General features: G+C 58.6%; 1 protein-coding gene across 2 annotated transcripts; it reads right to left on the reverse strand.

Annotated features, from left to right (window-relative positions):
• Nucleotides 1-3,244: 3,244 nt before the first annotated feature.
• FLOT2 (flotillin 2) lies at nucleotides 3,245-21,111 on the reverse strand. Of its 2 annotated transcripts, XM_084299501.1 has the most exons (11): nucleotides 21,010-21,111; nucleotides 14,381-14,462; nucleotides 10,737-10,827; nucleotides 7,205-7,328; nucleotides 6,733-6,851; nucleotides 6,319-6,432; nucleotides 6,107-6,226; nucleotides 5,476-5,690; nucleotides 5,135-5,318; nucleotides 4,891-5,040; nucleotides 3,245-4,726 (listed from the first exon to the last, which is right to left on the reverse strand). In XM_084299501.1, the coding sequence occupies exons 1-11, from the start codon at nucleotides 21,056-21,058 to the stop codon at nucleotides 4,688-4,690; spliced, it is 1,287 nt and encodes a 428-aa protein (XP_084155627.1). In that variant the 5' UTR covers nucleotides 21,059-21,111; the 3' UTR covers nucleotides 3,245-4,687. The 2 variants fall into 2 exon arrangements, with proteins under 2 accessions (XP_084155627.1, XP_084155628.1); XM_084299502.1 differs by lacking the exons at nucleotides 10,737-10,827; nucleotides 21,010-21,111 and having other exon boundaries at nucleotides 14,381-14,424.
• Nucleotides 21,112-22,420: the final 1,309 nt, after the last annotated feature.

Here is a 22,420-nt window from a genome sequence, read left to right on the forward strand (position 1 = left end):
GCTCCCAGTGCTCCCAGTGTCCCCTGCCACACAGCCCGGTGCACCCCAGTGTGCTCTGTGTCTTCTGCAATGCAGTCCCCTGCCTCCTGCTGCACCCTCCCAGTTCATCCCAGTGCACCCCAGTCCAGCCCAGTACCCCCTGCAGCACTCCCCAGTCCATCCCAGTGCACCCCAGTCCAGCCCAGTACCCCCTGAAGCAGTCCCCAGTCTATCCCAGTGCACCCCAGTCCATCCCAGTGCCCCCTGCAGCCCAGCCCATTCCCCTCAGTGCTCCCCAGCGAGCCCCAGCACTCCCAATTCCCCCCTGCAATGCACCCCAGTGCCCCACTGCACCCCAGTGCTCCCCAAGTCTCCCACAACACACCCCAGTGCCTCCCAGTGCTCCCCAGTACCCCTTAGAGTGCCCCCCAGTGCTCCCCAGTGCTCCCCGTGACACACCCCAGTGCTCCCAGCACCCTGCCCGCACCCCCTGCACCCAAACTCCCCGTAGGGCGCCCTGTCCCACCCCACACCCCAGAGCCCCAGCGGACCCCAGCACCCTGGGGGCACACAAAAAGAAGGAAAACCAGAGCCGTGGTGCCGCGAGCGCCTTTATTGCCCCCAAACCCGCTCCGGGGGGGGCTCCATCTGCGGATCCGTGCCGAGCCGTGCCGCGTGCCCGGCCGGCAGCAGAACCATTACCATTACTAAACTCAGTAATGGTAACGGTTTCCCCGCCGGCCGCGTTCCCTGGCTGCATCCAGCGCAGCCCCACAAACTTGGGGTGCCCCAAATGTCCCTAAATCCCTCCCCAACCCCAATTCCCCGTCCCCTCCGTGCCCTCGCGGTCCCACGAGGCGGCTCTCGTTGCGGTGGTGGGGTGCAGCCCGGGGGAGTACATCATCTATACTGTAGTGTCTCATAGCCAACTTACAGTATACGATGATATCCAGCCCGGGGCGGCGGGAGCAGCGCCTGGAGGAGAGGAGAATAGGGTCAGCGTCCCCCTCTTGTCCCCCCCCACGAGCACAGGGGGGTCCCCCCGCTGCTGGCACCCACCTGGCGGGGTGCTGCCGGGCCCCCCACCCCGCTGGTTCTGGGGGGTGCCGGCTCTGCCCCTGATTTATAGGAGCTGCCGGGGTTCATCTGCATATCTCGAATCTGCAGGGCACAGCGGGGGCGGCCCCATAACCCCCCCCGTAGGGTGTGGGGGGGCTCAGCCCCCCCCAGCAGCTCCGTGCCACCCTGGCGAGGCTTTGACACATTGGGGACACCAAGGACAGGGGGCTCCCGGGGGGCGCCTTTGTGTTGAAGGCAATGGGGTGGCCACCGTGAGCCCCCTCCATGCTCCATCTGTGGCTTGTGCACCCCTAAACTGGGAGCTACTGGTTGCAAACTGGTGCCCAGGGGTGGGCTGTGGGTGTCGGGGGTGGCAGCCCCATGGGGACAGGGGTGCTGGGCCACCCCCCAGCTACGTGTGGCCTGCCGAGAGCCGTGTCCCCGTGTCACATACAGTTCCCTGAGGGACAAATCCCTCAGCCACGTGTCCCCAAGAGGGCCGTGTCACCTCCCCGTGCAGGACCGTGGCTGTCCGTATCCCCCGGCCACGCGTGTCCCCAAACCCCGTGTGTCCCCACGGGGCCAGCGCCGTGCCCGGGTGTTTGTGGCGGCGGGGCAGGGACGTGCTGGCATTCCTGGAAGCCACCTGTGGGGCCGTGATAAGTCCCCGTCTGCGTGGGCACCCCGATAAGCAGCAGCCACGGCTGCTGGGGACCCTGCCCTGGGGTGTGAGGTGTCCCCCGGACCTGCTGTCCCCTCCGTGTGGTGACAGAAATTGGGGCAGCGTCACCTGTGCTGCCATGGCCAGGCCCTGGCAGGAGGTGGCACCGGCCTGGCCCCGGGCAGCACGAGGCCACCAGGATTTGGGGACAACCAGGGGCTGTCCCCTGCTCTCTTTGCCCCTCACTGTGACCCAGGGGTCCTGGGGGGGCTGTAGGATTCCCCAGAATGTGGCACAGGCACCCCAAAACCCAAAGCAGGGACTTCACCAAAGCGTCCCCATCCCCACCAGCCCCGCTGTTCACTCAGCACCCGTGGCACAAGGGGACAGCCCTGCCCCATGTCCCCGCACCCCGTGGCACTGAGCGGGGCCAGGGGGTCCCCAGCAGCCCCCAGACCAGCACTGAGGAGCTGATGGGGGGGCCCCGGCTGCTGCAGCCCCCCCGTGGCGCTCAGGGCAGCGCCTGGCTGCAGATAAGGAGCCACCGAGCCGTCCCCACCCTCCCTATCAGCAGAGCCACCCCAATGGAGGGGGGGGGACATGGGACAGGGGCCAGCCCGTGCCCCTGGGGGGACACGGAGGGGCTGGGGGCGTGAGGGGTCTGCAGGAGGCAGCAGGACGGAGCCCCCATTGCTCGCTGTCACTGTCCCCATGGGTGTGCTGAGGGGGGCAGAGCCACCCTGCTGTCCCCCAGAAAAGCGGGTGCCATGGGACAGAATCACAGAATATTTGGGGTCAGGAGGGATCCTTAAAGGCCACCGGGTCCAAGCCCTGTGCCATGGGCAGGGACAGGGACACCTTTCACTCCAAGCCCCATCTAACCAGGCCTCCATCACTGCCAGGGACAGGGCACAAACATCTCCGAGGGTCCTGTCCCTGTCCCTCATCCCCAAAAACCCCTTCCTTACATCCCATCAAACCCACCCTGCTGCAGTTTAAAACCTTTATCCCTTATCCCGTCCCTCCAGGCCCTGCTGAAAGTTTTTCTCCATTTTCCTCACAAGGCCCTGTGGGCAAGGCCCGGCTGCGGCCTGGGACTGCTCGGGGACACTGGGGACAGCGGTGGTGGGAGCTGCTGGGGACAGGGGGGCCTTGTGGTGTCAGTGGTGTCCCCACAGCGCTCAGCTCCGTGGGGTAACGATGGTGACATGGATGGGGCGGTGCAGGAACGGGATGAGGCCCCAGGCCCAAATAGAACAGCTCTGGGGATGGGACGAGGAGGCTGTGGGGACACACGGTGATGGCAGAGAGACCCCGATCTCTGCAGGGGCACCAGGAATTGGGACCACAAATTGGGACCACGAGCCCCGATGCCAGCAGGAACACCCAGCCCGAGCAGGGTCCCGCAGCACCCGAGCAGCCCACACCACGGCTGGCCACGCACCGGCTGCCGGGAGGGCGAAGCCTCCAGCCCAGGGACGCGGCAGCAGGGGACAGGACGGGGACAGGAGACACAATTTGGGAGCCAGGGCTCGTGGTGACACGTGGTGACAAGGCTTTTATTATCGCACAGCAGTGACACGGCGCAGGCATGCACACGCACATGCAGATAGGGCGCCCTGCCCGGCACGCCCGCCGGCGAGCGCCAGATCGGGGCCGGTGGCCACGAGTCGGGGGCTGATAAGGCCGGGCCCCCCCCACCCTATAGAGGGGACAGGGCGCTGCTGGCCCCACAGCAGGTCACCCCGGCAAAAGGACTGGCCAGTACCTGTGGCACCACCAGGGCAGGGGTCCCCGCACACCCCCTGCCACAAATTGGGGTGGCACCGAGCTGGGGGTGAAGGAGCTTGTGGAGCGACCGCCGCCAGATGGGGTTTTTATGGACACATTTGTCGGCTACACCCACACCACAGGCGGCGAGACGGATGGGGACGGGGGACGGGGCGGTGGCAGGCACTATGGGGACACGCACAAAACAGACTTTTTCACGCTGGCAGTGGGGACAGCAAAGCCGCTGGCCAAAAGACACCAAGGGACTGAGCTTTTGGGGACAAAGGGTTTTGCAGGAACACTGGTCCCCAGGCCAGCTGCAAGGGCTGTGGTGCCAGAAGGGGAACGTCCTCACTGCGGTGCACGAGATGCACGGTGGCACTTGGGGCCAGCAGCCTGAGCAGTTCTGCCTCCCTTTCAGGATGGAGCAGCTTTGGCACCACGCTACTTTTTGGGATCCTTGCAGGGCCGGGAGGGGATCCAAACCGCCCCTAGCCTGCCTGGCCCTGCAGCACGGCCACCCTGCGGGGGTCCCTGAGCTGGGGAACCTTTGTGTGCCCTGCTGGGGAAGGGGCACGGCAGCCGAGGGAGCTGGCTCGGGGCTGAGCAAGATCCCAGGAGGAAAATCCCTGAGGGAAGGCAGCAGGGGAGCGGGCACCATCCCCTGGCAGTGCCCCGGTGCCACCCTATCCGGGGTGTGACTGCCACCTCCGGGGAGCCCTGCACGGGCAGGACAGGGCCTGGTGGCACAGCGGGGCCCCTGCGGGCCAGACAAAGAAAGCTAGCCATAAAAACAGCCGGTGGGCAGCAGCAGGGGTCGGGAGGGTCGCTGTGGGAGGGCAGGGAGCCCAGGGGAGGGCCTGGCTGTTCTCTTCCTACAGCTCCAGGCGTCCTGCCGAGTCTTTTGGGGTGGTCGCCCGAGGCCAGAGAACAGCGAGGCAGCACCAGACAAGCTGCCAGGAGTGACTGCGGGTCGGGGGGGGCCAAAGGCCGGCCAGATCCAATACACGGTTAGTTACAAAATAAATCTCCTCCCACCCTTTGGAAGAAAGAAAGAGTGGCTGGCTGAGCATGCATCCTTCTGGCCCTACAAAAATAAGGCACCAGAGCTTAAAAACGAAAACTCCGATTGTCTTTGATAGAAAAGGAATTCCCGAGTGTTGAAGGCAGTCGATGTCGAAGTGCAGAACGGGGAGGGCTCTTCACTAGCTTCGGGCCTCATGCCTGGGCCCCGGTGGCTTTCTGGATCAGGGGAATCTGCAGGAGGGGAAGAGAGAAGCTGTTAGGGCTGGTGGAGAGGAGGCAGGGAGCTGCGCTGAGCAGCGCTGGGGCACGAGGCTCCCCAGAAGCCTCAAGAATTTTGGGTGAGTCCCAGCACCCCGAGAGCCGCAGGGGTTGCCAGCTGGGGGTCCCTGGCTCACCTTCGTGAGGTCCACGCCGGTGATGGCACGCACGGAGGCGGGGATCTCGGCGAGCAGGCGGTTCACCTCGGAGGTGGTGCTGCTGCTCTCCCCGCTGAGAACAACGATCTCGTCCACTTTGGAGAGGGGAGCGGCCACTTTGGCCGCGATCTGGGGAAGGAAGGAGGGTGAGGACCCTGTCTGTGTGTTCCCAGCCTGGGAACTCAACACCTCTCAGAACAGGGGAGAGCTGCCCCCTCCTCACCTCAGGCAGTGCATCCAGCACCAGCGCCAGCTGGGCGGCCTCCCCGTAGCGCTGCAGAGCTTCGGCCTTCAGCTTCATCCCCTCGGCTTCTGCCATCCCGATGGCCTCGATCACAAAGGCCTCCGCTTCTCCCAGCTTGCGGATCTTTTCCGCCTCCGCCTGAGCCATGAGGACTTGCCTCACCCTGCCGAGGGAAAGCCAAGCCCTCCAGCAGCCGGGACCCTCGCAGCCCTCACCCGGCTGCCCTCCCTCCCTCAGCGCCGTGCGTCCCCTCCAGAAGCGATCTCGGCACTTTGCCGGGGACAGAATTGGACCCTCTGACGAGGTGGGGGCTCACTCACTTCTCTCCCTCGGCGATCTGCTGGATGCGGTAGGCTTCGGCCTCGGCCGGCCGCTTCACGGTGGCGATGAGCTCCTTCTCCTTCCGGATGACTTCTTTCTCTTCGACGTCGATCTGCTTCTTGCGCTGCACCACCTCGATCTCGATTTCCTCCTGGCGGATCTTCTGCTGCTCCCGGGCGCTCTGGAGCTCGTAGGCCAGCTGGGCCTCCGCAGTCTGCAGGCAGGAGAGGGGAGAAAAAGGGGTCTTGGCCGTGATCTGCTGGGTGCAGACGTAAGGACCCTTGGCAGGCTCTGAACCAGACGTGGCTCCTGCTCTGGACCAGGCCTCCACTCAGGGAACATGTCCCTGTCCCCAGTGCTGTGCTCAGGGTCCTTCTCTGTGCTATTATTTGAGCACAGCCAGCTCTGGGTTCAGTTTGGGTGACCCTCCCCATTCTTCCACCTCCTCCTAGTCCCACCTAACTGCTGCAAAGAGGGCAGGAGAGGAATCTGCTGCGAGGAGCACACGCAGAAACGTGGGGTCTCCATCTCTAGCTCTGCTAACACACGAGGAAGGAACCTGGAAAGCCCCAGAGCTACCAAGGCCACCACGAACCAGGGAGCAGCAGCGGGCTGTCGGGTACCTCTCACCTTAATGTTGACCTCCTCGGTGAAGGCAGCTTTCTGCAACTCAAAAGCACGCCTGGAATCTGCTATTTTGGTATCCGCCATGAACTTGACATCCAGCATTTCCTTCTTGCACTCTGCCTCCTGCGGAGAGCAAACAGAGAGCAGAGCTCAAGAGCCTGCAGCTGGAGCACAACAGGCAGCTGAGGGGAAGCTCAGCACGTCCCGGGACTCACCCGAATGCCCGCGTCTCGCTCGGCTTCTGCCACCCCGATGTCTGCATCCCTCCGGACAGCCGCCGTCTGAGTCTTCCCCAGGGAGCTCAGGTAATCCACTTTATCGTAGACATCCTGGGGAGGAGGAGATAAGCTGCGGTCACTTCACACGAGCCGCTCCATCTCGCTCCCTTCCTGCTGGAGCTCACGGCCACCATTTGGTAGGGCCAGGTCAGAAAGGGCCGTGTCAGCCTGCTGGGCTATCGTTGAGCTCCTCCACCAGCCCTGTTTGGGGCTTGCAGGACGGGAGCTGTCACGGAAAGCCCCAAAGGGCTGTAGGTTGTCACCTACAGCAGGGGCACGGGGCCAGACTCAGCTCCTGTGTCACAGCACGGCCGGCTGCAGCCCAGCCCCATGCCCCTCGCCTGGGCATACCTTGATGGTGAAGCTCAGGATCTCGATGCCCATGCGACCCACGTCTGGAGCTGCCACCTCCCGCACCAGCTTGGCAAACTGATCCCTGTCCTGGTAGATCTGCTCCACCGTCAGGGTTCCTGCAGAGGGAAGGCAGGGAAAGCACTTTATTAGGGGGAAAAAAAGCCGCACGGAAACAGCAGCACGGGGCTAAGCTCAGCAACATCCTCACTGCCCAGAACCTCTCCAACCACGAGGTCAGGCCTGGGCACGAGGGGGCCTTTTCAGCCCACGCCGACATCTCCAAAGCACAGCCACCACGCACAGGCTACCTGTGACCCCCGGGGACTCGGACATCTCTTACTGCAGGCACTGAAAACTCATTTATCACGACACCCAGCAGCAGATGCTGCAAGGGAGGAACCATCTCAGCTGTCCCATCTGCGGGCAGCAGAGGAAGCACTGCCTCAAGGCTGCGGGAGCCCCTCCGCACCTAGGATGGAGCGCAGATGCCCCTCCAGTGTCTGAAGGACCACGTTCTTCACGTCCTGCACGTTCTTCCCCAAAAACTGCTCGCAGGCCACAGCCAGCAGCTCCTTCTCGGTCATTATCTTCACCTGGAGACAGGAGACAAAAACCAAAAGGCTGAATGTGCCTCTCCGTGGCGGGACGCGCACCCAACAGCAGCAGCAGCAGCAGCAGCACCACCACCAGGCTGCCAGGCCCCCGTGCCACCAGAGCTCCAAGGCCGAGCCACGTCACCGGCCCCACGGTTGGGCTCCTGCTCCCTGCTGCTGGGGACAGCCCTGCGGGCACGCCTGAGCCCTCCCGAGCCATGGCTGCAGTGTCTGAGGCCAGGGCAGGCACCCTTGCACCTCTCCAAACCCTGACGGTGGCTCGGCACGGAGAGGTGCTCCCTGAGGCCATCCATCCTGCAACATCTGAGAACAGCCCCACCAAAGAGCCCCAAACAACCCGTTCAGCCCCTGCACCAAAACCAGACCTAGGAGGAGAGCACTTTCTATCGCTACCCTGTCCAAAAGCCATTTTATTACCCTTCTCTCCCTCCTCCTTCGCTAGAATTACTCTTTCTGAAAGGCAGAGGACAAGGAAGAGCCTGGCGTGCCCAAGGGACACCTTGGGAGCAGGGGCTGTGCTCGGTGCTCCCTGCAAGGAGAGGGGACGAGATGGCTGCAGCACACCAGGTATGCCCATACCTGGGAGCTCCTGGCCACGTTTTGTGCGACTCCTTTCACGCGTGGTGACCAGCACCCCTCCGTCCCACTCCCTGCAATCTGTTAATGGTCCCCAGAGCTGGGCACAGCCACCCCAGCTGCGCTTTCACCTCCCAGCCAGCTCCAGCTGTGACACCACCCCCAGGCTGAGATGAGCCAGGGTCTTAAGAAGGTCCTGCCGGTCCTTTTTAAAAGCAAACCGGGTTAAAAATCCCTATGGATTTTTAAACCTCCACGCCAGGCAGTGGAGATGCAGCACACGCCTCCGGCTCACATTCAGAGCCCTACAGGTGCCAGCCACAGGGAGCTGCGGCCCCAAATGGTGGCAGCTCCTTTTGGCCAGGCCCTATTGCCACAGGGTGCTGAGCGAGTCCCACAGCACCCTCTCATGGAGAATTTGGGGCTGGGCACCGCCTGCTGCTGAGGAAGGGCTCTGGCCCAGGAGATCCTAGAGGCAAGCTACATCCTACCTCCTGCCCCATGGACTGCTGCTGCCCGGCATCGTCCTGGCTCAGGGACCTCCAAAAGGGACCCCGAGGGTCTCGCCATGGGCTCTTGGTGTCAACGACACTCAGCAGCAGTGGTTACGGTGTGTGTCCTCTCCCAACAACCCCACCTTTGGGGAGCCACAGAGGAGATGGTCAGAGCACAGAGCAGGCACACGGGGAGCAGGGAAGGGTCCTGCCTCTGCAACAAATCCAAAAACCGGGTTTATTCGGGTGCTGCTACACCCGAACCATCCTGGAGTCAGTTCACCACGCAAACCAAAACAGGGCCGAGAGATTCGTGCTCAGCTCATTTCCAGTTCTCATTTTCCCCTGCAACAGTCGGTGCGTCTTCAAACGTCTCCAAATCAGAGAGTTTGGCTGGCACGGCAGCAGTGCCTCTACAAACCAACCCCATCTGCAGGAGCAATACTGCCGTGCCCAGCTCCAACCAGCTGTGTTCCCCACAAGGGGTGAGCAGGAATAACCAAATGAGCCCAAAGCTAAGAAAAATGGGGCAGAAGACACAGCTCTGCTGGTCTGAGGCAGTGTCCCCCGCACCCCAAGCGCCCAGCCGACAGGGGAAGGAGGCCACTGGAGCGCTCCTCACTTGTGGCTTTAAGAAAGAGCATCCTTGGGAACACTCAGCACTTCTTTTATTGCAGCAAACATTTAAAAAGGTGTTTATCTGGTAGTAATTTCCTTTTTTTTTTTTTTTGCACAAGCTTTTAAAAGAAAAAATGGTTGCCTCAAAAGTTCTCCCTCTGGACTTCTGCAGAATTCAGAACTCTGCCCTGTACCTCCCAAACCCAACTGCCTCCAGCGAGCTTTCAGCACGGTAATTCCCCACATCTCACAATCCTAAACCTTGTAAGGTCTTTAAAATGAATGAATTGACAGCAGAAAAAAAATAAGTGAATGGTGGGAAGAAAGAATAACCTAAATGAGATGAATTTGGAGCTGCGTTTTTAATCAAGGCACCTGGAGGTCCAGCCTTCTAGCAGCGTGCGCTGCCTACTTTTTGTAGGCAATGGAAGAATGCCCCAAAACTAAGCGAAAAAGGGAATGTTTAACAGAAATACCTCCCCTGAACGGTGTCACCAAATGCAGGACAGAAAGGACTGCAGAGTTATGAAACGTGGGGTTGGAGCCATGGGCACATGCATTTTGCCAAGCATGCGAAGACCACTGAGGTTAGGTGACATGTTAGTACCTAAATGGGCAGAAAGAGCTGAAAAAATGAAAATGAGGATGCTTCACACCAGCAGGGAAATGCCCTCAGCCCCTGGAATTATCCGAGCTGTGCTGCTCCTGTCTCACAGGCTCCAGCAAGAGCCACCCTTGGAGCCAGGAGGAGCCCACAGAGCTCCCGTGCTGGGGCTCCTGGGCACAGCCACGTTCCCAAGAGCAGCACAGTGCAGGACCAGCCTTTGCCTTGTGCAAGAACCCAAAAAACTACTCCTGGCTGAGCTTACATCCTTGTCTACGCACTAGACAACACACAATTACTCCATGGTGTCAGCTCAGAGCAAACCAACGAGCCTCGGGAGGACTCTGGTGCCCTGCAGAGCGCTGGGTGAATTCCTCCTGACGCTCCCGAGGGGCTGTGGCTGGCTCTTCCCGGAGGAGCCTCTTGACGCACGTGAGATTTTGGGTACGTCACTGCAACCTCCTGCCAGCGTCCCGCCCGAGGCACAGGGACAAGCTGTGTCAGGGCAGCACACCCCAAAGCCTGGGAAATGCAGGTGTTTAGATCAGCACGAACTGGATTTCACGTGTGGAGAAGGCTTGAAAGAACCAAAATTCCTTTCAAGCCGGAAATTTTATGTACAAATTTTATCGTCCAGAGGGACCGAGCTCTTTCTTTAGGTTTTAACTCACTGTGAAGAATTACAAGATCCACGTGCTAATGATAATAAAAATAATAATAATAAAAGACACCCAAAAGACACCATCTCAGGAGGGAATGGCTCGGTCCTGCGGTGTCACACAGAGCTCCAGGGGCACACCAGCATCACAAAGAGATCAGTCACCAGCACACACCTCATTTGCCACGGGGACAAATGAGACACCAGAAAAACAGGGATGATTTTGGGGAGAGGAGAGGTCACCCCCCCCTGTACAACGCAGACATGCGGTCGTGAGCTGGAATCAACGAGGACAGCGTGGTGTTTTTTTTTTTACAAACACTTCTTTTAAAGCAGTTGGCTTCTGTTCCTGGACAACAGCAACCTTTTAAGGGGGAAAAACCAGACGCAGGTTAGAGACATGCAATTCCTGAAAGGATGGTTTGGAGTTACTGTACCTGTGCCACACCTGTGACAGTTAAAGCTACCCCCTCCGCCGTCTCTACGTCCTCACACCTGGGCTGTAACGTCATTATCTCTAGGGAAATCCTGCCAAAAAACGTAAAATATTTGCACGTTTCCAGGTAACACAGGCTCAGCTCTCCCCTCGCGTCTCCTGCCCCAGGCCACCTGCAGCTCTCGTCGCAGGTAATGTCAGACAGGCACGGGGGGCACCCAGGGGCTGAGTCCGTCCCCGGAGGCAGACAAAATGCTTTGGCCAATAAAAGATTTCCAAATCATGCTTAAAGGTGATTTATCAGCAGGGAAAGGCCGGGAGCCAGGCTGGCAATAGGACCGTGACCCCACAGGAATGCGGCCAGGAGCTCGCGGCTCCAGGACCCCGTGGGAGGCTGGTGTCAGGTTTAAGAGCACAGCACGGACCCCGGGTGCGCCCACCCAGCATCACCACCCCCAGGGTAACCCTGTGCACACCCTGCTTGGCAAAACCCAGCGCTGCAAGAAGCCTCTGCCCCTGCTGGGTTGGCATTAACACAGACCTGCTTCCTCAGTGCCTCACCCTCCCTATTTTTCCTGTCCTGTAACCCGCAGGCAGACAGGAGAAGCGAGTCTCCAGCTCCTTGGGGCCATCCCTGCACAGCATCGGGCACCCTGAAGCTCTTGCTGCAGCTCCAGAGCCATCTGATGGCCTAACCCACACCTCGAATTAATTTAAATGCTGTGCAAGTCCCAGGGAGGTTTGGTGTCAGCACTACGCTGGTTTGCAGCCGCTCGCAGTGCTGAGCAAACACTCGCCCTCTGGGTTGCAACTCCCCCAGGGTCTCCGTGCTGTGCTGTTAAACGTGACAACATCCACAGCGGGCTCTGCCTCCACGTGGAGGAGGAAGGGCTCAGTGGAAACCCACATCCAAACCTAGAGAGCCGGCTACTGCTGCAGTTTCCCCACGGGTGCACGGATTTCCTTTTGAAGTGGCACAAATCCTGGCTTCCCACCTTCCCCAGAGGCTGTGCAGAGCCCGGCCGTGTACAAGCTGATGCCTTTCTGCCCTCCACCAGGCACAAGATGTGCTCAGTGCTGCCGAGGGGAGGGTCACAGCCGGAGCAAACCTCTGCAGCGCCGTCGGAAGGAGCTGAATTTGGGATCTGCCCCCGTGTGCACCTGTCTGCATTACCCACAGAGCAAGGGCCGGAGAAGGGGAAGGAGAGGAGAGCTCTGAGATTTGCCCTCTCCCGTTAGAAAACCATTCGTTTTGGGTCATCCTGCTGCTGCTGCTGCTGCTGCTGCTGGAACCAGAGGCAGAAGGGTTAGCCGCGCCGTGAGGAAGCCGGTGGGTTATTACCTGTGCGACCCCCGTTACGTACAGTGGGACGCCCTCCGACGTCTCAATGTTCTCGCAGCGACAGAGGATGGTCATAACCTCCAAAGACAGTCTGAGCAGCGAGGAACAAGGGCGGGACAGCAAATACACACAGCGGTTACCAGACAGTCAGACACTCGGTGCAAAGGACAGGCGGGACTCGGGGGGCTCGGCTTTTCCCTGCCCTGTTCGCATTTCTCCCTCTGCCCGCTCCCAGGACTTCGTAATGCTGGCCCAGAGCAGCCCCCTCACGCTTAAAAAGCACAGCCAGATGCTGTAACGGGGCTGGACAGGGTCTCATCCCCCCCCCAAATCCCATTTGAATCCCAAATCCCATTTGAAGCTGAGCCATGGATCCCACCCTGAAGTCAGCTGGAATTTTCTCTCACCGTGCTTTTCACAGACAGAAAATTCCTTTTTGTAATCGTTTAAGTGCTTCTGTGCCAACACGTACGATGGGCTAGCAAAATAAAAGCACCAGGGGTCTGGCTACACATCCCTGGCTAAGGCATTGATGAGAGAAGGTGCTCCCAAGGCTGTCCTGAAACACTGAATAATACCACTTGGTTCCCTGCTTCTCGGGCTTTTATTGCTGACCCCTAACCAAGGACAGGATTTTTTACTTTTTTTCCCCCAATCCTCAAGGTTGCGGCAGGGCAAGAGCCCAGCTCCCTGCCAGCTCTAACTGTTCCTTTTGTCCCCAGTCAGTGCTACCTGGCGGGGTGCCACTGCTGGCGACACAACAGCCGCTGCCTCCTCATGCCACCGGCAGCTCCAGAAAAGCTGGCCTCATTTTGGGAACCAGCCTCAGCTCTTCACGTGCCTGCAGCAGTTTGTGGAGCACAGCTTATGGGATTTGGGCAAGACACTGGTTTGCAAAGGAGAATTAAGCCCCGTATCCCATGGCATGAGCTGGGGGTGAAGATTTTGAAGTGAAGGATTTGTTTGGACGCTGGCAGCGCTCTCCGAGCCCCGTTTGCTGGGCGATGCAGGGACCTCCAGCTCGCTCCTGGCAGGCAGTTCTTCGCCCTGGACTCACCCCTTGCTGAATTTAGCCTCCTGAATGGGGCTGAATCTCCTGCAAACGGCAGGTCAGGGCCCTGCACTGCTCTCTGGGCTTCTCCCACCGCGAGACGAACGGGAACAGCAACCAAAATTTGAGGAGGAAGCCAGACTGAATGCACTCCTCGAGCACTGTGCCAGAGAGCAGGGCCTTTCCTTCCCCTCCCACCTTACACAAGCATCGCTAGGGACCCCGGGCCGAAGCAGGGGGTGTTAGCTGGGGTCTCTCCATGCAGCCAGCGAGCTGTCACAGCCCTCATAGCAATCCCTCGTGGCAATCCCACGTGCCAGCCACCCGGGAGAGGACCCAGAGGCGTCGTGAGCCCATTGCCAGCAGCAGCAAGGGCTCCTTTGAACCATGCAAGCTGGGTGACCCCGGGAGAGCAGGAGGGCATCGTCTGCAGAGCAAGGGCAGCAGCGTGCTAGCTTTGTCTGCTGGTGGTGACACGGGAGCAGGGAGAAGAGGTGGCAAGGGCAGGTGGTAAAAGGTTAACTGCAGCCGCTGGGCTTCCCTCAGTGCAGAACCCCAAAAGTCACGTCTTTGGGTTTTTCCCTATCTATTTTTTTTACATAGATAGACAAAACCTGCATCAGGGAGGTGTTAGGACAGAGGCACACATAGGAGCATTGCCACAGGTCCTAGGAATAAGGAGCTACATCAGCAGGGCAGCAGCAATGACAGCACGTTAATTGAGAGCAGCAACAAGCAGCAAGCAGAATCCACGGCTGAGGAAAGGGAGAGAAAGGAAATCCCGTGGTTTTAAACAGGAACATGGTCTGCTCTTGTGGCAACAGCAGTCAGCACACCTTTAGCAATCCAGGCTACGGGGGCAAGGGCCCGTTTGCTGTGGGGTGAGGGCTGGGGCCACCCTGGGCAGAGCGTGGCAAATCCTCCCGGTGCTCAGTGCTCACAGCACCTCTGCCCTGGGCAAGCTCAGCACTCACAGAGGACAGCCAGAAGCTGTGTGGCTGTGAGAGACCCTCTGATCACCAAGGGCACGAGACAGGGCCCACGCTGCTCCTGCCACGGCTGTACAGGGGGAGCCTTCCTCTGAAGAGCCCAGAGGTGGCTGCAGATGGAGGCAGAGGGCTGGGCTGATGCTCAGCCGTGGTTTCTCAGGTACCGGCCGGTCCTGTGCTCCTAAAAATCCTCCTGACAGCCCTGCTGGAGCAGCTCTGCCTAGCCTGCACCCTAAAACCTCGAATAACTGAGGTCTGCTTACCTTTGGGTGTCGGTGATGCACCACCACGCCCAGGCCCAGCCTCCATACACGTACTGCTTCACGTCAGAGCCACAGCAGCCACCTGCAGCACAAAGCACAGAGATTGAGGGATTTCATACACGTGCCAAGGAAAAACCCGCACCCTAACGGGGTGAAGCACAAGCTGAACAACCTCAGAGCACCGAGGAAAGGGTCACCAGCTCTGCCAGCCCCTCGGAGCAGGGAGAGCACCTTGCATCAGCTGCCTTACGGTGCTGCAAAGCCCCGCTCCACAACATCACCCAGGTGAATCCCAGCATGCCTGCGGTGTCTGATAAATAATAAACAGAGAAAACTCTTCCCAGGGCCCGCAGGGAAGAGCTGAGACTGTCCCAGCACGGCCCCAGTAAGCAGCGCTGGAGCTGGAGCTCCCTCGTGGTGGACACAGGGAGCCCCGTGCTTTCCTCCCCTCCGCAGCCCTTCCTTCTCACAGCCATTTCCCAAAGGCAACCTTTTTTTATAACTGGCCTACGAATCCAGAAAACTGCATTTACAATAAATTGCTCTGACAAACAACAGCACACAAAGCTACTCTATTTCAAACCAGGGTTGTATTTTACTTTCGTAAGGCAGTGTCAGCAAACAGAACCACCCTAAGCTGGGACGCACCAGCTCTGGCACAGAAGGCCACGTAAGAAATCCTTCTCCTTTCCCTCACCAGTCACCTCCACTGCAAATCAGCAACCCTGAAACCTCCCAAAAAGCCAGCAGGTCAGTGTTAGAGGCAGGGAGAACCTTCAAGCTACCCTGCAAACACCTCCTGGTTCTGGCAACAAGTACTGTGGCACACGAGGCTTTGATGGTCCATCATGGAGCCGACCACAAACAGAGCATGGGCAGCCCCCAAATCTCCTCCAAGAGGCATTTCCCACCCCGCAGGGCTCCAAGCAGGCAAAACAGAGCCAGCGTGGTGGTCTTGTGCTCCACAGCACAGAGGAATCGCCTCTCATGACCTTCTTCTGTAGCTGGAGGGCTACGTCAGGCGGGCAGGGTTACAGGAGCTGCTGTCACAGCCCCGCGAGGCAGTAACTCCGTGCCTTCTAACATTTCTTGGCGGACGTGAGCCCGGCCAGCTCGGCCGGCCAGCCAGGCCCTTGTTTTCCAGGAACAGGAAGGGAGGTGTTGCTGCAGCGCCGCGTGGAAAGGCCTTTGGGTCTGCGGGATCGACGTGGTCCTCTGCTGCACCGCTGGGAATTGTTTCATAACCTCCTGAGAAAACTCCGCGCCCTCGAGCCGCCGCTGTTACAAGGAAGGAACATGCCTCTGCACACAGGTTTTGTTTTTTGTTTTTTTTTTTTAATATTTCTTCTGCAGGCAGTGCAAGGAAATGCCTCGTTTAGGATCACACCCAAAGCCAGTCCTGTGCTTGCCTCCCAGGAGCGCGTAGCGCAGCTACACAGCTCTGCTCACTGAGCTACGCTGCGTGGCAAGAAGTGTTTGAGGCATAAGAAAAACAGGGAAACCTAAGACATTAACCAGGGGAGGGACGCCAGCTGGTAGCTTTCACACAGGCTGGGTGTCTGAGCTGAGCAGAGCTTGGTCCTGGTAACACCTCAGAGCAGCCGATCGCTGATTCCCCATTGCAGCTCTGCAGCCCTGCTTCCCAAATCTCAGAGATCAAGTGAAGAAAAGGAACGACCAAAGTGAAACCCTGGCAAGGCTGAAGAACAAACCCTCTAGCACGATGAGATGTGGCAGAAAAGTTGCCTTTTCCAGCTATAATACACCCAGCCTGGGTCCCCCAGCTACTTGGACATCACCTCCATGAGCAGCCACCGTGCCTCTTCTAGGGGCACCATGCTACAAACGGAGGATTCACGACCTCTGCCCAGATGGAGGGGTCCTGTGTTCATGCAAGAATCCCCAGAGCCAAGAGAAAGCACGTTGTCTGTTCTTTTTATGAAATCAGATTAATCATTTGAGATAAACAGTTCTCTGGGAAACACAGGAAACCTGCCCTAATGGACAGCATGCAAGGAAGAAGACAAACCCCGAGGGTTAAGGGAACACGGGGCTCAAAGCATCAAGGCCAGCCTTGCAGGACAATTTAGGCTCATGAACAAGCTCCGTGTCCTTTGATCTCCCGAGGTAACCTGAGGCTTGTAAGGTGGCAGGAAGCGGTGAGCGTTCAGGAAAGCAAACCATGGCAGCAGGCTGCTCGGGTGGCTGGGCTCCCTCCCAGGGGCTGCCCAACGCCCAGCACAGGATCAGAGAGCGATGCTGCTGCCTTCACGTGCACGGGAGCTTCCATCTGGCGCTGGGATCGCCTCCTCTTGCTGCTGGAGGTGGAAACAAACAGCTCGGTCGTGTCGGGATGATGCCAGGCTGGCCGGAGCATCGGGCTTGTGCTGGGAAATGTCACGGGGTGCTAACAGCCGGGTGCAGAAGGACAAGGCACAAATTGGTAACTGGAAAGAGTTGCTGGAAAAAGGCATAAAGGAGAGGGGAGAAAAAGGCGAAGGCATACGTAAAGCATCTCATGGAATAAAGCAGAGTCTAGACTACAGTCAGCGTCTGGTTCCCACGTCCTACCGTGAATATAAATCAGGCTTTGTCCCATTGCAGAAGTGGTGCAAGGTTAACAAGAATTTATTTCAACAGATGCAGCATTCTGAGCGGATCCGTTCAATTCTTTGAGGGTCACTACAGCAGGTGAAAGCAGGTTGTGCTGGTTAGCTTGGTTTGGAGACAAACTGAATCAAAATCACTCAATTTAAACTACGAGCACCAATAGTACAGAGTGGGTTTAAAAAACACACCTTTAGTTTAACCAATCTTGTAAACAGAAACCCAGAAGACTGAAACCACCATGGAGACGCATGACAAAACCACTGAGATTTTACCCCAGAATTCTTCCTGGAAACAAAAAGGGAAGTCCGGAGGCTATTTTGTCTGCCTCTTTTCCTGCCATCCTCTCTGAAAAGCCTCGAGGATTTAGCAAGCATCTGACGAGGGAGAGCTGGAGCTCCAGCACCTGCAAGAAGCTGAAGAATTAGCTCCTGAGAAGGAAGTTGGTGTCTCCTCGGGGGCTACAGAAACCTCCGTAGGGTTTCTGTGCTCATGTAATCGATTGTCCTCACCTAAGAGCTGCTCTTTCACATCGCCAAACTGCATGGTGTTTCTTTCGGGCCATTTGGGCAATCTGTTGAGTTCATTTCGAGCCTAATCCCGCTCTCCAAAGCTCTCAAATCCATTCCCAGCTCGCTGCCATCTGCAAACTCAATAAGCACATTCTCGATTCCGTTATCCAAGCCAAAACAAGGAACTCGATAAATCCTTCCAGCCGAACAGTGAGCCACTGTTAGGTTCCCTGGCAATGGTTTCCCAGTCACTCTCGTACCAGTTTTGTAAGATCTGAGAGCTCAGCTCCTCCTCACACTGCAGGCCTCTTGCAGAACGGGCAGGGTTTGCAGAACTTCCAGAAGCCTTTATTTCAGGCTTTCAAAACTCATAAAAAGAGCCTGTTCTCTTTTTATGGTACATTGGCTCAAAATCGTGACCTCTTACGGGAAGTAGAGGGCTGTGAGCGCTCAGATTAGATCTGGAAGGGTTAATTATCCCCGAGTGCTGGGGCCTGGCATGAAATGTTTACACAAACTAGAAATAAAATGCCAGCTCTTCTTTGACTTTGAAAGAGATTAAAGAGCCCCAGAGGGACTTGACTTAAAAATTCGAGAAACTGAGCTGGATGCTATTTCTCGAGCTGACTTCTGAGAAATCACAAGCCAGCGCAAGAAGCCTCAGTAAAGGCGAGGTGTGCCTCAGCTGCTGCTCTTCCCCACACTTACCTCACCTGAGGGGGAAGGCAGATGAGCTGGATGTGGCTTATGTTCATCAAATACGTGTCAGGTGTTTTCTTCCGAGTAGTATTTGTTTTGGTGTTCTCCTAGGAAATAAAGCTAGACCGACTGGGCTGTCACTTCCTGGCTTTTTTGTTTTTCTCCTCCTTTCACATCACGAACTTTAGCTGAAACAGCAGTCTGTCCTGCCCCAAAAACGCTGCGGTCTGCACCGACTGCTCCCGTAACACGCCTGCAGGTGTCCAGCTTGAATTTGCCACCCTGCAGCCCTTCCAGCCAGGATGGAAGACGGCCAAGCTGCAGAGATGTGGGCAACGCTGCCTGCCCAGGGGAGCTGCAGGATGAGCAGAGCCATTAAATATCGCATCTCCTCATTACGGGGCCCTGCAGAAACCTTACAGCGCCGTCTTTCAAAAGGAGCAGATCGATCCTCAGCCACAAAAGCTGCTTTCACCCAGGCTGTAACCCAAAACCAGTGTCACGGATTGGAGAGAATCCATTTATCTTAGTGGGAAGAGCCTGACGTCAGGATGAGCAGATATTTTCTGCTTCCCCAAACTCTCGGCCGGCTCCAGCCGTGGCTCAGAGCAGCCAGGAAGGAGCCAGACACCCGTCAAAGGCTCCCCAGGGCTTGCACCGAGCCTCACTGGCAGCTCCCAGCACCACTGCTCTTTGGCAATGCCAGAGCCACGTCCCAGAGGGACCATAATCACCTAGGTACGGCTCCACGGAGCATCCCTGCCACGCCTGGCCTCCGCATTTCACAAAGGGATTGCCTGAGAGCAGTTTCTTAGAAGGAGAGGAGCGTTGCTCAAGAAGGGCAGGACGTTGCTCAAGAGGGGCAGGACGTGAGAGCCAGCAGGCAGCTTCCCAAAAAATGCCACGAGGCTCCTGCACGCACACAAGTTCCCCAGCCACAGCTCCTGCGGGGCTGGAGGAGCTGAGATGTGCCACGAGGAAGTGAAAAGAAAAAAAGAACACCACTCCTCAAGGAACAGAAAAAAAAATACATGCCAGAGGAGGCACGTGACAGAACTTCCTTCAGCAGCCCCAGCTAAGTTTACAAGAAGGAAAACTTTCCACTTTGCTTCACGATGTCGAGGTGCCTTCCTGCAAAGCGAAGCCTTGCAGATAACATCCGTATGACAATTCAACACCGCAAGCCAAAAGCCTCCCGTTAACTTGCTGTTGGGTTATCCTTCCCTTCCCTCCTCCCTCCCCAAACCTGACCTAACCCCATCCAAGTAAGCGCTGGGCCATGAGGTCCTGTCTGTTTTTCCCCAGGGACTGCTTGAGTTTCTGGAACCAGAGCTGCCCGGAGCTGCACCCTCCTGCCCCTGCCCTGGCACTTGCCCAGCACGTGGGTGCTGAGGAGCTGTGGGGTGGCTGCAGGGCTCTGCAGGGCTCTGCCACCCCCGAGCTGGTGCTCTCAGGGGACAGTAAGTGCTCACAGGTCACAGTGGAGGGCAGCCGGGTCTGGTGGCAGCACCGAACCCAGCTCCGACCCCCAGGGCCTGCCATGATTTGTGCTTTCCCCCCAGAAGGCGGCTGTGTGCTGAGAAGCATCCTCGGCTCGCGGCCGTAGGAGAATACCAGCAGATGCCACAAATTCCTGCTGGCCCATCCTACAAAGCCGCGTTTTAACTTCTGAAAAGAACAGGGGTTAAACCAAGCTGTTAAAACAATGCCATACTGGCACGGCCCCTTGGTTCCCCTGCTAAATGTGGCGTTTCACCAAGCTGCGCTGGTTTTGGAGGGGTCTCTTGGAGGGAGGCGCAGCATCAGCTCTAGATCTGCGGACCAGATCCCAGCTGGAAGCACCCAATTTCTTCAAGGTTTTCATGTTTTTTTCCCAGCTTTGGGACCACAGACGTGCAGCAGCTGCTCACGGACCAGGAAAGCTGCAGGAAACTGCTGCTCCAGCCAGCTGGCGGGTGCGGTTTGCGACCCCTCCGAAGCGGCGGTCAGAGGGCACATTTGTTTCCCAAACTGCAGTCTGTTCCTGCCATCTCTTCAGAAATTCCCATAATTATCCGAGAGATGAACTGACAACAGCCCAGCCGGGCTGCGGCCTGCTGGATATTTTGGTCCAAAAGCATGACGATGTGGTTTCACCGCAGAGCTGCGACCACAGCATCCCCCTGGCACTCACCCGCAACTCCATGCGAGTTTAGGTTCGAGGATCACAGCATTGACCTCAAAGCCAGCCCAGCGGTGAAAAGAAGGACGTAATGTGACCGAGGGCACACAAAGTGACACCAGCCTGGACCTAACCCCGTTATTTCCTTGCACGTGGCCCCATACCAGCGGGGCACGCAGCCCTCACAGCAAGCCCTAACGTCACCTCACCAGCCCTGCCTGCAGCCTGCCCCGTGCCAACGCATGGACTCGGGGGATTTTACAGGTGGTTTAATTAACACCAGCCTAATTAACCGGCTCGCCTGGTGGGCTTCCAGCATCAGCACCCCTGTGCAGCACTGACACCCGGGGTGCTGGTGGCTCCTCGGCCACCGAAGGCTGCCAGCCCCAGCGTCACGCCGTGTCCCCACCTGCTGCCACCCACAGCGGGGACACGGCTGCAGCCCCTGTGACAGTGCCCCCCGCCACGTCCTCCCTCGTGGGGCACCCCAAAAACCCCTCGTCCTCCCTTCTCACCCCCAAACAACCCCCATGACAGAACCACCCCCACACCACCTCCCCGCTGTCCCCCCTCAGGACGGGACCCCCGCAGCCGCAGCGGCTCCCCAAAAGCCCCCTCCCCGGCTCCCCCGAGCCCCCCTCGACCCGTACCTGACACCACCAGCGCCTCGTTGGGCCCCACCGTGTGGCAGTTGCCCATGGTGGTGCCGCCGCCGGCCCCGCCGCCCGCTCCCGCAGCGCCCCGCGCCGCCCCGCCCGGCCCCGCCTCGCGGCCGCCATCTTGGGAAGGTCGGGGCCGGGAGGGGGGGCGGGGCTAAAGGAGCGCGGAGCCGCCGCCATCTTGGGGGCAGCGGGAGGGGGGGGAGGCGGAACGGGGGTGTGCAGGGTGGGTGTGCAAGGGGGTGTGCAAGGCTGGGTGTGCAAAGCAGGCGTTATTGCATGGTGTGCAAGGCGGGTGTGCAGGGTGGGTGTGCAAGGCAGGCGTTATCTGGGGTGTGCGAGGCAGGGTGTGCAAAGCTGGGTGTGCAAGGCAGGGTGTGCAAGGCAGGTGTTATGTGGGGTGTGCAAGGCAGGGTGTGCAAGGTGGGTGTGCAAGAAAGGCATTGCATGGTGTGCAAGACTGGGTGTGCAAGGCTGGGTGTGCAAGGCAGGTGTTATGTAGGGTGTGCAAGGTGGGTGTGCACGGCTGCGTGTGCAAGACTGCGTGTGCAAGGCACGGTGTGCAAGGTGGGTGTGTAAGGCAGGCGTTATTGCGTGGTGTGCAGGACTGGGTGTGCAAGGCTGGGTGTGGAAGGCAGGTGTTATGTGGGGTGTGCAAAGTGGGTGTGCACGGCTGCGTGTGCAAGACTGCGTGTGCAAAGCTGGGTGTGCAAGGCAGGGTGTGCAAGGTGGGTGTGTAAGGCAGGCGTTACTGCATGGTCTGCAGGGCTGGGTGTGCAAGGCTGTGTGTTCAAGGCTGGGTGTGCAAGCTGCAGTATGTGTGTGCATGGCAGGGCAGGTGTTATTGTGGGGTGTGCACGACAGGTGTCACTGTAGGGTATGCAGGGCCGGGTGTGCAAGACAGGGTGTGCAAGGCAGGCATTATTGCATGGTGTGCAAGGTGGGTTGTGCAAGGCAGGCGTTATGGTGTGCAAGGCTGGGTGTGCAATGCTCAGTGTGCACGGCAGGGCAGGCTTTATTGCAGGGCGTGCACACTTCAGTATTTGCAGGTGTGTACACAGCAGGGCATGTTTTATTGCAGGGTGTGCACGGCAGGGCATGCACACTGCAGCAAGCTGGTGCATGCACTGCAGAATGTGCATGTGCAAGCAAAGCAGGGCACGCACTGTGTGAGGTGCAGCACGTGGCTGTCTGTGCCTGTACGTGCAAGGCAGAGCGTGCTGTATTGCAGCACATGCCCACTCTGCAAGGCTACACGTGCTGCTTTGCTGCAAGTGCAAGGCGGGGTGACCCGTGTGTGTGTGCACAGAAGCTGTGCTGCCTTGCGAGGCGTGCACGCTGCTCGGCAGCTGCTGCAGGGCAGCTCAGGGCACTGCAACCCGCGGTGCCGGAGCAGGAAAGC

Source organism: Netta rufina (genome assembly GCF_964035555.1).
Source record: "Netta rufina genome assembly, chromosome: 21".
NCBI lineage: Eukaryota > Metazoa > Chordata > Aves > Anseriformes > Anatidae > Netta > Netta rufina.

Coding starts and splice junctions, on each gene's coding strand:
- FLOT2 (XM_084299501.1), bottom strand. CDS start 21,058: ATGGGCAACTGCCACACGGTGGGGCCCAACGAGGCGCTGGTGGTGTCA. Junction 7,329..10,736: donor CTGTCACAGGTGTGGCACAG/GTACAGTAACTC, acceptor TCCTGTCTCCAG/GTGAAGATAATGACCGAGAA. Junction 5,041..5,134: donor TGCTGGATGCACTGCCTGAG/GTGAGGAGGGGG, acceptor TTCCTTCCCCAG/ATCGCGGCCAAAGTGGCCGC.